The sequence below is a fragment of the Carassius auratus genome, unplaced genomic scaffold (genome assembly GCF_003368295.1).
Source record: "Carassius auratus strain Wakin unplaced genomic scaffold, ASM336829v1 scaf_tig00217964, whole genome shotgun sequence".
NCBI classification, from domain to species: domain Eukaryota; kingdom Metazoa; phylum Chordata; class Actinopteri; order Cypriniformes; family Cyprinidae; genus Carassius; species Carassius auratus.
Genome location: NW_020529329.1, coordinates 1 through 17,344, shown reverse-complemented (window position 1 = coordinate 17,344; position 17,344 = coordinate 1). Strand labels below are relative to the sequence as shown.

Below are 17,344 nucleotides of genomic sequence, written 5' to 3'. Positions count from 1 at the left end.
GGATAAATGAGTTGTAATGAATTAAGTTTTTAAGTTAAACAAGGATGTTGTTTTTACAGTGCAGTCCAGTAATAAATTCAGTTATTGATTTAAAAAAGCAATTTATAATTCTCAGAATTACAAGAAAAAACTCATGTAATTCACTCCACTATTATCTGTTTTTTTGTAGCAGTGCATAACTCGTGGCCGAATGCAGATCAGCACTGGTCTGGTTTATGCTGACTGTGAGAAGAGGCTTCTGTCTGGAGCTCCTGAACCATAAAACACCAGAATCCCCTGACAGCCAATCAGCAGCCAGCCAATCCCCACGGGCCAATCAGCACAGAGCTGATCTCACGTCTCACTGATTAGAACACAACAAACTTTTTTAAAAAACATTTTCTAAACACTTTGTGCTTTAATACAGTGTCCACACAGGCACGTTTATACGCTTGACACATAAGAAAACAGTTATTATTGTTCAAGAATGTGTTTTCTTCCTGTCGATCTGAGAGTTCATCTAAGAAAATAACACAACGTCCAGCTGATTATGGTCATTTTCCATCCACTGGCTCTCATGAGAAAGAGAGTCCTCCTGGTGCAGCTGCCTCACAGGACGCTGGTCCCCCTGGCGCAGCTCCGCAGCAGAGCAGTGGGTCCTGTGGCGCAGCTCAGAGGAGCTCCAGAGACCAGCGCTGATTCAGTTTGTCAGGGTGGAATTCGTTCACGATAATCTGGTGTTTGTCAAACTGCTGACCCCCTGCAGAGGTCAGAGCCAGATCATTAGAAATCATTATTTATATCACTGTATTACAGTTTAAGTTTAAGTTTAAGTCAAACCTAATAATATAGTAAGTACATATAGTTATTTAATATTACTCAGTACTTTAAATGTACAATTTCACAGCAACATGGACACCTTAAAATAAAATGTAACCTATTATTATTATTATTAATAATACATTAAAATAATTTCTATAATAATTTCTGGGGGAAAAAAGTCACTAAATTAGTTTAAAAATTACATTTTCTTGCACTAAATTTTTAATGTAACAATGCTAAATAAATAAATATTAATAATAATAATGGCTCTCCAAATATGCTTTGTTTTTCTTCTAAAAAATATAACTTATTTTATTGCTTCATGTGAATTATTACACAAATATTTCTCAATGAGATTGGCTCTGTTAATTAAACGTGGATTTTAAATAATTTTATTAATAGATTTTCATGTAAGTTTTTCTGGTACTGAACTTAATTGGAATGGGTTTTCATTATTCTGTTTTTAAACAATAATATAAAAAATGATTTTGATCACTATATTACACTTCAGAAGTAACTGTTTTGCCCGCAGTGCTTAAATGTCATAATGCAAAAGAAAATAATAATGGCTTAACAAATATACTTTGTTTTCTTCCTGCAAAATATAACTTATTTTCATTGCTTCATGTTAAATGAGTTGCAGTTGTGTGTGTGTGTGTGTGTGTGTGTGTGTGTGAGTGTATCCTCCTCCAGCAGGTGGCGCTACAGCCTCGTGTTCACATCACTCATGTATTATCAGCTTTATTCAGTCATTTCAGGAAACACTTCATCAGTTTCTATCTAACAATATTTATGTGTACTTTAGAATTTTGTTTTTTATATTTAACTTTTTTTTGTAATGGAGGAGTTTATGGAATCTTTAGACCTTTTAAAAGTTTCTTCTGAGTTTGTTGAGTCTTAATAATTATTTTATTTTTTAACTTAATAAAAAGTTAACAGTTTACAGCAGATACTGACATTAAATTATCTAAATATCAGTTGTCGCTCTATCGCTTTAATAATAATAATAATAATAATAATAATACTAATAATAATACTAATGCGATGCGATCCAGTGCTGACCTTTGACCTCCAGCACAAGCTCCGGTCTGGCGTGGCTCCGGATGATCCCGTCACTCGTGACGCTCCAGAGCTGCTGCGGTGTTCCGGCTTCAGCGGAGAGAACCACTCTACTGCCAGACATCAGGCCACCAGAACTCACACACACACACACGTCCAGCAGAGCCTGACACACACACACACACACACACACACACACACACACACACACAGACAGACACACAGACACAAATTAATTACAAAATAATTAGTTTAAGCAGAAAGAGCTGAGGTGTGTAGTGGGTCAGCTTCTACCTTGCACTGCAGCTGACCGTCCTGATAGGTCCAGATCTGTTCAGCTCCGCCCGTTTCCTCGCTCACCTGGATACGCATCAGTTTGATGTCGTCCAATAATCCGATGACGGACATCAGAAGCCCCGCCTCTTTGTTCCGCAGACGGAAATGCACTTGTTTCTGTGCCAGTGAAACACAAACACATTGAGCAACTATAGATCCATCTCTCCTCTAGACACGCTGATAGCCCCGCCCCCAGGGCTCATGATTGGTCCCAGGAGCTGCAGTGGGTGGAGTCTCTCACCTGAATGAGCGGCCGAAGCGATCCGATTCGCAGCCAGGAGGAGAGTTTGGGCCAATCAGGAACGGCGCCGGGCTTCAGCAGGATCTGAGAGCCTCTGAAGTTATGATCCTCGTACAGAACCCAGCTGTCAATCACACACACACACACACACACACACACACACACAAACTATAAATGCACAGCACACATGAATATGAAGTAAAGGAGTGTGTGTTGTGTTGGATGGACTGCTGTGTCTGCTTCACACCGCTCTGTTGAATCTGACGAAGAGCTGAAGTTTTTCCACTCTCACATACTCAAAAACTGAGACTTGTTTCCAGCAGATGTGTCAAATCTACAATCTGAATCACTGTGTTCATGGAGCCCAGATGAATGAGTGTGTGTGTGAGTGTGTGTGTGTTCCTCACATGCCGCCGAGCACCAGCACAGAAGAGACTCTGGAGCAGCTGTGTGTGAGCTGCAGATTCACCGAAGCCGTCTTCAGCGGCGTCCTCCGTCCTCGGAGTCCAGATCGCTCGAACAGCAGCAGCGTCGGCACCGAGAGCTCCTGACACACACACACACACACAGCTGTCAGAACACTACACACACCTCTGATGAAGCAGAGTCACATGTGACGCGTCTGAAAGAGACTCACGAGTCCCGTGGGCTGCAGAGACAGCACTGATGCGTCCGGCTCAGAGAAACCCATCGTCCTCAGATCAGGATAAAAACCCTCCTCCAGAACACACTGATGACCCGAGAAACACTCGCCGCTGAACGCCTGCCAGCTGCGCACACACACACACACACACACACACACACACACACACACACGCGTGAGAGCAGAAACACACACACACACAGACTGATGACGGAACAGATCTGACGAACCTGCCCGCATGAACCCTGCAGGAGCGCACACTGAAGCCGCTGGGGATTGTGGGTAACGAGTCCTTCAGCAGGACAGATGTTCCTCCGAATCCAGACTCAGAGAATAACTCCATCTATTACATCAACACAACCACTCGCCATATCAACACCTTCTTAAATTAGGATAATCAGAACAAAAATATATGTATGAAACAATTATTTGAAAATTAAATAATAACAATTATTTTATACCAAACTAAAAAATAAAAAGAATCTAATAATATATAAAAAATATGTATACATTTTTATAATTAATTATATGTAAAATTTTTAGGTTTAATTAGAATCATGTAGATATGATATATAATAACTATAACTGAAATTCTATGTGTGTGTGTGCATATATAAAAATATTATTAATAATATTTTTTATTTTAAAATAATAATTAGGAATACAAGCTGAAATAATGTTTCACTTAAAATATTTAAATAAACGTAATAATAATCATTTCAATAATAATAAAATTAAATGTTATTATTAATAATAAAATAATTAGTAAAATTGGAACAACATTATATATATATATATATATATATATATTAAAACCAGAACAAAATAATAAAAACACACAAACACACAATTCATTATTTTTCCAAAAGAAACTATTAATTAGAACAATTTGAACAAAAAGAAGAAAGAAGAAGAAATAATAAATAAATAATAATAGGTATTGTACAAACCTGGAAGTGGCAGGAGCTTTCCAGATTTTCCTGAAATATAAAATATTCAGATTATTAACTGATCTTGGGTCATTATTGTCCAGTTAGAAAAGCAGAACCGTCTCTATGTTGATGGTCAGATCGCGGTGTATTCATGACCCGGTCAGTCTCTCACCAGGATCACGGGGACGGCCGAGCAGACGCGGCTGTGGGAGGAGCCCCAGTCCTCCGGGCTTCCGTACAGACCCTTCTCCAGAACATACTGCTGACCCGAGAACCCGGGACCCTCGAACACCACCCACCTACAACACACCAACCACACGCATTCACTTCTGTCCTCGCTGAACGTTCTGAGATGATTTATTCAGCTTCAGAAAATATATAAATCTCAGTTTTAAAACAAGGACCCTTACGACTGGTTTTGAGGTCCAGGGTCTCATATAAGAAGAACGCAGCTGCAGTTTTGTTCTGAAGATGCTCAGTGTTTAGTGCTTTACATTCCTTGAAGCCCAAACTGACATTTAATGCAGAAAAACTACAGCGTTTCCAAAATAATGAGACTCACAGAGCCAAGGAGCCCACACATGTGCCTGAACAAATCCAGACCTGCCTTAATGCATGCATGCATCTCACACACACACACACACACACACACACACACACACACACACACACACACACACACACACACACACACACACACACTCTCTCACACACACACACACACACACACGAACACAATTACAGAAATGCAGTCAATACGTCTTTGCCTTTACTGATGTTCTACCTCAGTTTTTCCAGTATAAATATATAAACATTCATTAATGAAGATATATTTACTGCAGAAACACAATGCATTAAAATGAAGTGTAAACCAGAAAAATATCTGCCTCTGGAGTCAGACACATGAACTTGTTTTCACTGTAGATTCTATGGAAGTTTGTTTCCACCAGTGTTTTTCTTGGTAATTATAACAATAACAGTTTTATTTCAGTTTTTTTTGTTTTTGTTTTTGCAAATTTGCAAGTTTATATCTCTCAATTCAGTGTTTTTCCCCCACCACAGAGTTAAAATGCAAAAAGTAACTAAATTTCATCTTACAATTCAGTGTGTGTGTGTGTGTGTGTGTATTTATGTGTGTGACAGAGTGTGTGTGTGTGTGTGTGTGTGTGTGTGTGTGTATTTATGTGTGTGACAGAGTGTGTGTGTGTTGAGCACTTCAATTTAAAACCAGAAACATGCCTGTATGTGTTTAGACATTTTGTTTGAAAGGCAGTGCCCTTCACACACACACACACACACTCCAGTAATTACAGGGAACCGCATGGATTGCGAGGAGCTCAGCAGCAAAAGCAAACACTCTTTCTATCGTTTCACATGATTTGCATTTCTGCTCGTCTGTTATTGTCATTTTCTGGCAGACTCTGTTGCTCTGATCAGCCCGAGGCCGAGCTGTGTTCGTGTAGGTGTCACATGACCTGCTCGGGGCGGGAAACTATGTGCATTTACCTGAACAGGTGCGATCATGAGTTCTGTGGAAGCAGTAGCAGACTGAAACCAACGGCATGTAACTTTGAGCCAGTTTCTTGGTCGGACGGTTTTCTATTGATGAGCTGTCACTTCAGTGATGGACATCCTGATTGGCTGAAGAGAGTGCATTAGAGCCCGCCCACTATTTGGTTCCAGAAATGTTTGCGTTGTTGATTTTTTTTTAGAAAATATATATTTCGTATTTATTGCTATTATATAAACATTTAAATATTTTGACAGTAAAGCCGGTGCTTCATTAGAGTGGGCGGGCTTTGTTTACTGCAACTCTCTGATTGGTGGAATGTTACACACAGCATTATGGGTAATGTAGTTTTCCACCACAAATTCAGCCATTATATGCTGTCAATTTAGTTTTATGTTTTGTTCTGTTTTGTTTTTGACACAAAAAAATAACTTTTAAGTTCACAATTATGTCTTTTTCCTCACAATCCCACAATGCTTCATGGGAGCGAATTTGCTCTCAGTTACTCTCTGATTGGTGGAATTTTCTCATAGAGCATCATGGGTAATGTAGTTTTTTGGCACAAATTCAGCCATTAAATTTGATATACAAACTGGTGGTTTAAACAGAAACAGGCACCATCGATTAACAATCCTGCAGCTCTTTAATGGTTTATAAGTTATTAAAAACCAAATTCTCCATGGTGTGTTTTTACGTCTGGTCTCTGTAATGAAGAAAGTGACTCACACTCCGGCCAGGACCTCGATGGAGCGCGTCTGCGGGCCGTAGCGTGTGTTCATGGCGTTATCCATCGGCTCCAGGAGGTCCATGCAGACGCCGCGCTCTGAGAAGTCCGGCTCACTAAACATCTTCATATGAGGGGAGGAGAAATCCTGAAAAACAAAGCATTTCACAGCCTTCAGTTGGCATGCGTTCGGCGCTGGCTCTGGTTCGGTAATTTCCTGCTATTGTGTGTCCAGAGCTCATAAACACCGCAGGTATACGCTGATGGAGGTTGTGTAACGCGTTTGGCTGTTTACTATTTGTAGTAATAATGACTGATGGAGATCAGAGATGTGTAAAAATTTCTGAACTGATCCTAAATCAGTAACTCAGTTTGGGGTTCACCTGACCCCGATCACAGGTGTGTTTCTTAGACATGTTTACACAGCATGTGTTTATGAGTTCAACAGCTGGACAGAGCAGAACAGAGCAGAGCACTCAGTGTTTTATGGCTGCACACACCGGTGCTTTAAATGGGAAGTCAGAATTTCCTATTTACATTCATGCATTTAGCAGACGCTTACAAAGTGACTTACAAAAGAGGAACAATTCCACAAACTGGGTCTTGTTAGCTGATGAACAGCTAATTATTAATTAACTCATATAAAAATAAAATTAAACTAAAATTTGCTTTAAATTTAAAAACACTTAAATTAACATGCGATAAAATAATTATCTGCATTAGTTAATTAATGCATTAATAACTTGTTAACTTGCCCAGTCATAATAATATTTTATATATATATATATATATATATATATATATATATATATATATATATATATATATATATATATATGTATATATATATATATATATATATATATATATATGTATATATATATATATATATATATACATACACTATAATATAATATAAACATTACATAAATGTATATATTACTTTTATATTTTATTAGTTTTTATTAAAGTAAAAAAAAAATGTAAGATTAAAATGTTTTAATTTTTTTTTAAATGTTTCATTTACCTGGTAAATAATGCAAATTAACTTGGCTTTTACAAAATATGAAGACAAAATTTAACTACTAACCTAAAAGTTGTACCTGTTGCAGTTGTACCTGTTGTACCAGTTTTACCTGCACTCACTCAAATCATTAACACATCCCTCCACATTGGTGTTCTTTCATTGTCATTTAGACAAACTCGTATAACTCCACTACTTAAGAAACCCACCCCCATCTCTTTTAGAGAACCACAGACTGGTTTTCCTTCCTCCATTCATTGCCAAAACACTTGAACGAGCTGTGTTCAAACAAGTCTCTTCCTTTCTCACACACAACAACCTCCTTGACAGCAACCAATCTGGCTTCAGAAGTGGACATTCAGCTGAGACGGCCTTGCTCTCAGTTGTTGAAGCTCTAAGACTGGCAAGAGCGGAATCCAGATCTTCAGTACTTATCCTGCTTGATCTGTCCGCTGCTTTTGACACGGTTAACCACCAGATCCTCCTATCAACCCTACTGGCAAATGGCATCTCAGGAACCACACTTCAATGGTTTGAGTCTTACCTATCAGATAGGTCCTTCAAAGTATCTTGGAGAGGTGAGGTGTCCAAGTCTCAACATCTAACTACTGGGGTGCCTCAGGGCTCAGTTCTTGGACCACTTCTCTTCTCTGTCTACATGGCATCATTAGGTTCTGTCATTCATAAACATGGCTTTTCATACCACTGCTATGCTGATGACACTCAACTCTACTCTCATTCCATCCTGATGATCCGACGGTAGCTATTCGCATCTCAGCTTGTCTAACAGACATTTCTTCCTGGATGATGAACCATCACCTTCAACTTAACCTTGCCAAGACAGAGCTGCTTGTGATTCCAGCAAACCCATCGTTCCATCACAATTTCACCATCCAGACTTTCACAGACTCTTTCATTAAGTTCCCTCCGGGTGGAATGACCTGCACAACTCAATCCACATCTTCAAGAAACGTTATCTGACCCTCTAACTCTAGCACTCTCTATTCTAATTCTATACTTACAAAAAAAATTGTCCCTTTTAGACTTTTAGTCCCTTTTAGCACACAAATTGATTTCTTTAAAAAAAAATTAAGACTAGCATTTCTAATCTTTTTGTATTCTATCTGTTTTCTTTTTATTTATTAGACAATTAACAAAAAAGTTCTCTAACACTAGCTTGCTCTATTGTTTTTCTATTCTATTAATATAATAATATAAAAACCTGTTATAGCACTTGCATATCATTGTTCTTTTGTTAGTTTTGATTACTTCCATTGTCCTCATTTGTAAGTTGCATTGGATAAAAGCGTCTGCTAAATGATTAAATGTAATTGTAAAATCTCAGGAGGTAGTCCACTAGACAAATCCGGTGAATGATTTACTTTAAAATATTTTCCACTCAGAAATTGCAAATACGTTTCACAAATTATTACAAAGAAACAAAAAGTAACATACTGAATTTAAACATGAAATTTTGAAGTAAAAATACATTATCCTTGAGTTTTAAGCTTCAGAACTCATCAAACGCCCTTACAGCTTAAGCACAACATGACTAATCACCCAGCTAGTGAAGCGTGGTGACCGATGGCTAGTAAAGATGAGACTCACCATGAAAACGGGCCGTAGAGAGAGGAGTTGTTCCCCCGTTCCGCCCCAGTCTGTCCAGTCCAAATACTCTCCTTCCTCCAGAACGAACTGCTGCCCCTCGAAACCTTCGTCATCGTATCCCACCCACCTGAGACGAGAAGAGAGTAAAGTATCCAACAGCAGTGTCGGGAGTAACACATTACAAGTAACACTACTTGATCAGATTAGTTACAAGAAGTAACTAGTAACATAACGCATTACAAATAATGCTAGTTATGTAATCGGATTACTTTTTCACAGTAACTAGTAACGTAATGCATTACAAGTAATGCTAGTTACGTAATCAGATTACTTGTTACAATTAACTAGTAACAATGCACTACAAGTAATTCAAGTTCCATAATCGGATTACTTTTTTTTTTTACAAGTAACTAGTAATCTAACGCCTTACAAGTAACACTAGTAACATAATCAAATTACTTTTTTACAGTAACCAGTAATGTAACATATTACAAGCAATGCTAGTTATGTAATCAGATTACTTGTTACAATTAACTAGTAACAATGCACTACAAGTAATTCAAGTTACGTAATCAGATTACTTTTTTTACAAGTAACTAGTAATATAATGCCTTACAAGTAACACTAGTTACATAATCAAATTATTTTTTCACAGTAACTAGTAATGTAACGTATTGCAAGTAATGCTAGTTACGTAATCAGATTATTTTTTTACAGTAACTAGTAACAATGCACTACAAGTAACGCTAGTTATGCAGTCAGCTTACTTTTTACAAGTGACTAGTAATGTAACATTACTAATAACACTAGTTATGTAATCAGATTACTTGCTACAATTAACTAGTAACAATGCAAGTACAAGTTATTCAAGTTACGTAATCAGATTACTTCTTTTTACAAGTAACTAGTAATATAACGCCTTACAAGTAACGCTAGTTACATAATCAGATTACTTTTTCAAGTAATGAGTTACTTTAAATTCACAAGAAAATATCTGAGATACTTTTTTCAAAAAAGTAATGACAGTTGAGAAAAGAATGCAGAAAATGCTAATTCTTATTCAGTATTTTTGTCTTGTTTTAGAGTGCAAGTATCTACAACACCCTTGAAAGGTTTGATTAATTAAAAAATCTAACTGTAATATAATAATATAATATAATACACATGAGAGGTTGCTCTGAAATAAAAAACACTGTAAGTTTCAGAGCTCAGAACTAACATTCTTTGATGAAGAAACCATACTAAGATTATAAGCGCAACTCCGGAAATATAAAATAATTAAAAAAAGGCATTTCATGACCTCTTTAAAAGAAACTTTTACTTGAGAAGCAAAATTACTTCAAGACTTGTTTTCTTAAAAAGGGATCAAAATGAAGTGAGTTTATGCTCAAAACAAGAATGAATATCTGCCAATGGCTGAATTTTTTTTTTGATCACTTTTTAAGACTTTTCAGTCATTTTGCTCAATAAACAATGTTAGTTGTTTTAAGGACGTTTGAATGTTTGCAATGGAAAACAAGACATAAATACTGAGGATAAACCTCTGGGTTCAGGACTCACAGGCCTCCGAGGATCTTGAGTGATTCCACACAGTTCAGTCCGTGATCGTCCGGGTCGCTCGGGTCTGTTTCTGTCCTGGTGAAGGAGAAGACGTCTCCCTGAACCTCCATGCATCGGCCCTCCAGACCGGCCTTCTCATACAACACGGCCTGAGAGACACCGAGCCATGAAGAAATCACACTCTGACCTCAGTGTTAAACGTTTCTGGTACAAATATCTAGCACTCTTAAATCAGGAAACTAAGTCTTCCGAAAAAATATATCAAAATTAAGTACGTTTAAGTGCAAAACAAGAACAAATATCTGCCAATGGGGTAAATAAACTTGTTTTCCCTTTGAATTCAGTTGATTTTTCTGACTCTGATATTTGTTTTTGTTTTAAGCATAAACACGTAAATCTAATGCATTCGTATATATACAGTCACTGTGCTTCTGCGGTAAATGTATGTTTTCAATATTTGTCCTGTAAGACATGACAAAACATACTGAGGAAGAGAAGTCACTGAAACTCACAAACCTTGACTGCGTTTGGCTTCTCGACCTTCAGAGCGCCCTGGAAAACAAGCAGAGTTCTGGTGACACACTGCGTGATGACTGCAGATGAGTGAATAATGCTACGGTGTGATTCGTACCATTCTCAGAGGTCTCAGAGAGCCGACCACGGGCGACGGGAAACCCCAGGCCTCCGGGAACGGATACTCTTCGGCCTCCAGAACCGCCAGCAGACCCTGGAAACCTGGATCACTGTAAACCATCCACCTGCAGAGCAGAGACGACAGCTGTCAATCATCCGTCACCTGATCACCTGACCGAGATCACCTTCAGTGGTTTTTATCTACTTCATCTCTCAACAGACTACACAAACAAACACAACTGACCTATTGCATTAAATGCTATTTTGACTTAAAACAAACAAATATGAATATGTTGTTCTGTAAATATTCCTGGTTGTTGTTGTTGTGTTCTGCTGCTGTAAATCATTCACCTCCACCCTCCTCAACAATCTGTGATTTTCTCTTTCTATTCCTGCTTACATTCCTGCCATAGCTTTCATCTGCCATTCTGCCCTTTTCCTGATTATTCCTGTCTTTCCTCTGTGATTTTGTCACACACACACACACACACACACAATATATCTAGAGTTTCCAAGTATTGTGTGTGACTGAAGTGTCTGTATCTGCCACTTTAATAATTATTAGCATGCTATTTTCCTCTTTCTGTCTGTTATAAACCCTACTGAGAGCATCAGAATGAGTTTTTGTGCTATAGTCTGAGTGCAGGGTTCTGATATTGTTTATATGGCTCAGCGTGACTAATGCTGTGACTCAAACGCTCTTATGAAGCATAACATACTCATGAATCATCATCAGGAATCCAGTCATTATGTTCTCACAACACGGTCTTTGCACTGTACATACAGTTTAGTACTTAACTCTTGTTCTGTATGTGCACAGTTCAGTTATTTAAGATAATTTAAGAGTGACGACCGCATTCTACAACCGTATTGATTTCAGATAAAATCTGGTACTGGCAACCGCATTTACAGTGTGTACAGAACTGAACTGAATAAATAGTAAATAACATATTTAAATGTGTAATACAAGAAATCACAGGGAAGGAGGTATGTCTTGACCCAGGGTTGCCAGATAATGAGCAGAATAATATTTAAGTATACTTGACTTATACTTAAAAAAAGTCTAAATATATCTGAGCTACAGCTACTCTGGAAATCCATGTTTTCATTGTTGTGCATTAGGGGGCGCTATCCCAAAACAACAGATGCTTCCACATGTAATGTCACGAATCAGACAAAAAACAGCATCAAAACTGTGTAACGTTATGGAATTATACAATTATGACCCATGTAGAGTTAACGACGGCCAAGCATTTTGGGATGCTGTAATTCATTCCGAATTCATTCATTCATAGTCTTTTTTTCGGCCTTTGGTTCTAAATGTTATTTATTTATTTCTTCATTTGTTTTTTTTTTATGAAACTTGCCCACATTCAAGTGTTTACTAAAAATAATGCAGCTAGAATAAAATGCTTTTGTTAACTAGCAAATACCCGGTTCTTTCTTTTGATGTTTGAATGTTCGGATGCCTATTCATATAACAACACACGTACAAATGCCTAAATAGAGACATAGAGTATTGAAATTGAAAGGTATTGAAAGGTAACTTGCCCAGTTCTCCAAAACAGAAAATGAATCATAATAAATTTTTTGTAAGCACTCAGTAAAAATGTGAGTCAAGTGAAGAGCTCCACATTGACAACACACACCCCAGTAAATGCTCAAGGTCCGAGCAGAACTTACAGGCCACTGTGGACTTTGATGGAGCCGGTGCTCTGAGGACGGTTAAAACTGCCCACTTCCACAGTTTCATCCACAAACTCAGAGCTTCTGCCCATTCCAGCGGGCTCGGTGAACAGCTCTATCCGGGGAGGAGTGTAGTCCTGCAGAAACATACAGGAAAACACAGCAGTCACTCCCATCTCTTTTGACCTTTGGTTATTGTGTTCAAAACAATAATTTCAAGAAGGTCACTTACTATGACAGCCAGTCGAATTGAGCCAATGACCACAGGGGCAGATGTTTCTTCACCCTCTTCTGTCCATTGATTGGGCAGTTCTATAACTCCTTCCTCTTCCAGAGGGATGCATCGTCCCTCAAATCCCGGTTTCTCATATAATATCCAGCTACGAGAGGCCAAAATGCACAGTTAAATCTATTCAACTGAAAAGCCCGGTATTTGTTCTCCATAGATGCCACTTACCATCCTCTGACCACTTTAACAGATATGACACTGGACAGTTTGATGTGTGTGGAATCAGGTTGATCCCTGTAGAACTCAAAGGACTGACCGCTGAACTGATGGTGCTCAAATATCACAATCTGACGGCCACAAAACGTCAAATTAGGGCCCAAGATGTCACATATTTTTACTTGCATGTTTAAAGCATAAATAAAATAAACTTTGCTCATGTTATGCAAATAGAGCAGGTTTACAGGTATGAAATTCTCTGATAGTTCAAGGGTTTGAAATTCTTGCAAACCTTTCCAGGACGCCGGTGGATTCCCCGAGAAGCTGGAATCTGAAAGACAAAACGCTGTGGTTAAGAGAGTAATGCAGGTTATTGGATTGCAAATGTTTCAGAATATTTATCCAAACAGACAAACTGTCAAAAACATGAGCCAATGATAACCCAAAGATTTTACGCTGTTCAAAGGTTCAACAAGTTGAACAAGTTTTGTTCAACAAACTTCAAATCTCCCACATCGTCATGTACAAATATGGACACGCATGAATAACAAGCTGGCATGCAGAGCTATTGCAGCTATGAACATAATTATATTTAGCATTTACAAAGAAAATACGCATTTGTTATGGACTCATACATTTGGAAGTTTTTCGCTGAGGTTTATCTTGAGGGATCTGAGCCGCTGGAACTACAGGTGCTGGAGGAATCGTCTCTTCTGGGATCTTCCCTTCAGCTACGTCAACAGCCTTATTCAGATCCACTAGACCAGGAACTGAGGCACTTTCTCTAGCCATCTAACCAGAACACACAAATATACACACACAGAACAACTCTATTGTAAAACACCACATAGCACTAGCTTAGGATATGAATGTATGCAAGTATGTGTTGTTGCTGTGGTCATTGTGATGAATGAGGGATGGCTGACCAGTGGGTTGATCTTATTTGATGGTTGAGCGTTTTCAGGTTCCTCAGGAAGAAATTTCTCCAGGAAACAAGGCAACATTATGTCATCAAAGCAAGGACATGGTGGAGAAGCATTCACATCTACTGTAGCTGTTTTCAGGGCATCATCAGAACCAGTCTGGGTACAATTGAGAAGCAGTGATTCATTAGTGTCTGTAAACATAGTGACTGTGGGGTCTCTTGAAGTTTTTTTGGAGATCAGGTATCATTGCAGGTCCATCATCCTTGATAAGTTTAAGATCATCCTGTGAACCAGACTGGGTATAACTAGGCGCCAGAGGTGTATTAGCGTCTGTTAACGTGGTGATTGAAGGGTCTAATGAAGTTGTTTTCAAGTCAGTTGTCAGTGTAGGTCCATCATCTGTAGTGGGTTTCAGTACAACCTGGGAATCAGTCTGGGAACCACTGGGAGGAGTAGAGGCATTAAGGTCAGGTGTCATGGCAAGTCCATCATTCTGGGAATCAGTACAACTAGGTGAAGGAGCATTAGTGTCTGTTAACATTGTGATTGGAAGGTCTGCTGAAGTTGTTTTCGAGTCAGGTGCCAGGGTAGGTCCAATATCTTTCATAGGTTTCAGCACAACTTGGGAACTGGTCTGGGAATCACTGGGGGAGTAGGAACATTAGTGTCTGTAAACATGGTGACTGAAGGGTCTACTGAATTTGCTTTCAAGTCAGGTGCAAGAGTAGGTTCATCTTTCGTAGGAGTCGGTACAACCTGGGAACTAGCTTGGCTACCACTAGAGTCTTTAATAGAGAGACTGTGGGGTCTCTTGAAGACGTTTTGAGGTCAGGTGTCATGGCAAGCCCAATGTCCGAGCTAGATTTTAGAATAACCTGAGAACCAGACAGTGTATCGTGGCTGTTATTCTTAACTAGGGTTTCCTCTATTGGGACCAATTTGGTTGGTTCTATAGTTGGGGCTAGCTGTATTTCTGGAGGTGCTGTATACCCAGGACCATCGCTGGGTGATAACAGCGCACCTGAAGGACTCTCAGTGGGGCTTAAAAACTCCATTCGTCTTCCTTTACTGGGGCTGCGTAGAGTGCTGACGATAGAGCATCTTCCAAACGAGATTTTTGGCTTCAGTTTTTCTGTTGTATTTACATCTGTTCCCTCCTCTTTTTCTTCCTCTACCTTTTCAGACCCCTTCCTTGCTCTCTGAAAGATAACGGACCTCGTGAGGATGCTCTCTCGTTTTGGTTTGATCTCTGCGTCCTTGACTTCTGCAGCTTGACTCTTTGATTTTGAACTTGAAGGCAAATCCAAAATGAATTCTCTCCTTCGCCTCAAGCCATACTGGAACTCCTCCGGATCAAAGGGTTTCTCAAAGTGGTCTTCTTTGATGGCAGGCATTGCAAACGGAGGTGCTTGCAGACGATGCTTATTGTGTTTGCGTAGGGGAAGATTGAATGGCATTGCTAGCCTTTTCACATTTGCAATGAAGTCATCTGGGTCAAACTCTCCCGATGTGTTCAGGAGGTTGGTCTCACTCGCAGAGGAGCTCAGCTTGGGATCTGGAATCAACAGCTTCTTCTTTAAAGGACGTTGGTGATCCACATCGAGCCAGCTAGATGGAGAGTCCCTGCTTTGGGAGGAGCTTCCGGGTGCAGCAGGGATTTGTGGAAGGTGAAAGGGTTTGAGGATCAATTCATTTTTTCTTGTGGATGGAGTTGTAGATTTAATGGAGAAGATCTCTTTCGCTGAGACTTCAGGACCCAAGGGCTTTTCTGGTGAAGGTGTGGCCTTGCTACTATCATTGTCTGGTGGTGATATTGTTTTTTCTTTGGATGAAGGAAGTGGAGTTATATTATTTCCATTGATAGAGGTTAGGGGGGAATGGGATGATGTTGGTAGTGGTGTGGTCTTTTCATTTTTAGTAGTGATATCAATGGAGACTGGTGGATTGGTTGAAGATTGTAGAAGGTGCAGCATTTTCTTTAGTGTGGCTTGTGGAGGTGTGGTCTTGTCATTATTTAAGACTGATGGTGGTGTGGTCTCATCATCACCTGAGCCTAATAAAGAGGAGGCAAACTCAATGGTTGATGATGCAGATGGAGTGGTCTTTTCATTATCTGAGCCAGATAATGTGGAGGTTGTCTCAATAGTTGGTCCTGGTATAGGTTTTGGCTTTTTCATTGGCTAATGCTGCGGGAGGGGTGTTCTTTTCATTATCCAGGCCAGTCAAAGTGGAGATTGTATCATTAGTTGAGGCTGGTGGAGGTGTGGTTCTCTCTTTGGAGTCTAATGAAGATGTCGTTTTTTCATTAGTTGAGGTTGGTGAAGGTTTGTTCTTGTCATCATTGGAGCTTAATGTAGCAGAGATTGTCTCAGTGATTGATGCTGGTAGGGGAGCAGTCTTTTTTTGGGAGGTTGTTTTATTGGTTGAGGATTGTGGAGATGTGGTCTCTTCATTAGTTGTCCATCTATTGGCTGACTCTATTGTAGCTGTGTTCTTTTCATTAGTTGAGGCTGTTGAAGGCACTGTCCTTATCATTAGCTGAGTCAGGTAAAGCGGAGACTGTCTCATTAGTTGAGGCTGGATGAAGTTTGTTTATGTCGTCACTGGAGCTTAATGTAGCAGAGAGTGTCTCAGTGGTTGATCCTGGTGGAGGTGTAGTCTTTTCTTTAGGCGAGGCAGGTAAAGTGGAGGTTGTGCCATTGGTTGAGGCTTGTGGGGATATGGTACTTTCATTAGTTGTCATTTTGCTAGTTGACTCTGATGGAGTTGTGTCCCTTTCTTTAGATGAGGCTGGTGGAGGTTTGTTCTTTTCATCACTGGAGGCTAATGAAGTAGATAATGTTTCAATGGTTGATGTTGATGGATGTTTGTTCTTGTCATCACCAATACCTAATGAAGTGGAGGGAGACCTAACGGTTAATGAGGCAGATGGTATGGTTTGTACATTATCGGTATAATGTGCAAGTTGTCTCAATGGTTGGTGCTGGTAGAGGCATGGCTGAATCAATGCCTGATGCTGTTGGAGGCGAGGTCAGTTCAGTAGTTGATCCCCTTAGGGGCGTGGTCTGTTCATTTGATGCTTCTGCTGGGGGAGTAGTCTTTTCATTGGCTGATGCTGTTGGAGGTGTGGTTTTCATTAGCTGATCCAGTTGGAGGCGTGGTCTGTTCATTAGCTGATGCTGTTGGAGGCGTGGTCTGTTCATTAGCTGATGCTGT

At 39.4% G+C, this 17,344-nt stretch overlaps 2 protein-coding genes across 2 annotated transcripts; both read right to left on the bottom strand.

Annotated features, from left to right (window-relative positions):
* LOC113104253 (beta/gamma crystallin domain-containing protein 1-like) lies at nucleotides 1–14,669 on the bottom strand. The gene is made up of 20 exons (XM_026266068.1): nucleotides 14,550–14,669; nucleotides 13,838–13,888; nucleotides 13,495–13,533; nucleotides 13,215–13,333; nucleotides 12,990–13,137; nucleotides 12,755–12,894; nucleotides 11,070–11,196; nucleotides 10,955–10,990; nucleotides 10,439–10,587; nucleotides 8,879–9,005; nucleotides 6,249–6,394; nucleotides 4,185–4,311; nucleotides 4,031–4,060; nucleotides 3,311–3,423; nucleotides 3,075–3,207; nucleotides 2,845–2,984; nucleotides 2,438–2,561; nucleotides 2,155–2,313; nucleotides 1,864–2,026; nucleotides 1–739 (listed from the first exon to the last, which is right to left on the bottom strand). The coding sequence occupies exons 1-20, from the start codon at nucleotides 14,667–14,669 to the stop codon at nucleotides 651–653; spliced, it is 2,280 nt and encodes a 759-aa protein (XP_026121853.1). The 3' UTR covers nucleotides 1–650.
* Nucleotides 14,670–14,767: 98 nt separating this feature from the next.
* Nucleotides 14,768–17,256, bottom strand: LOC113104252 (beta/gamma crystallin domain-containing protein 1-like). Its single transcript, XM_026266066.1, has one exon. It carries the CDS (start codon nucleotides 16,303–16,305, stop codon nucleotides 14,836–14,838), a length of 1,470 nt encoding a protein of 489 aa, XP_026121851.1. The 5' UTR covers nucleotides 16,306–17,256; the 3' UTR covers nucleotides 14,768–14,835.
* Between the last annotated feature and the right edge of the window lie 88 nt (nucleotides 17,257–17,344).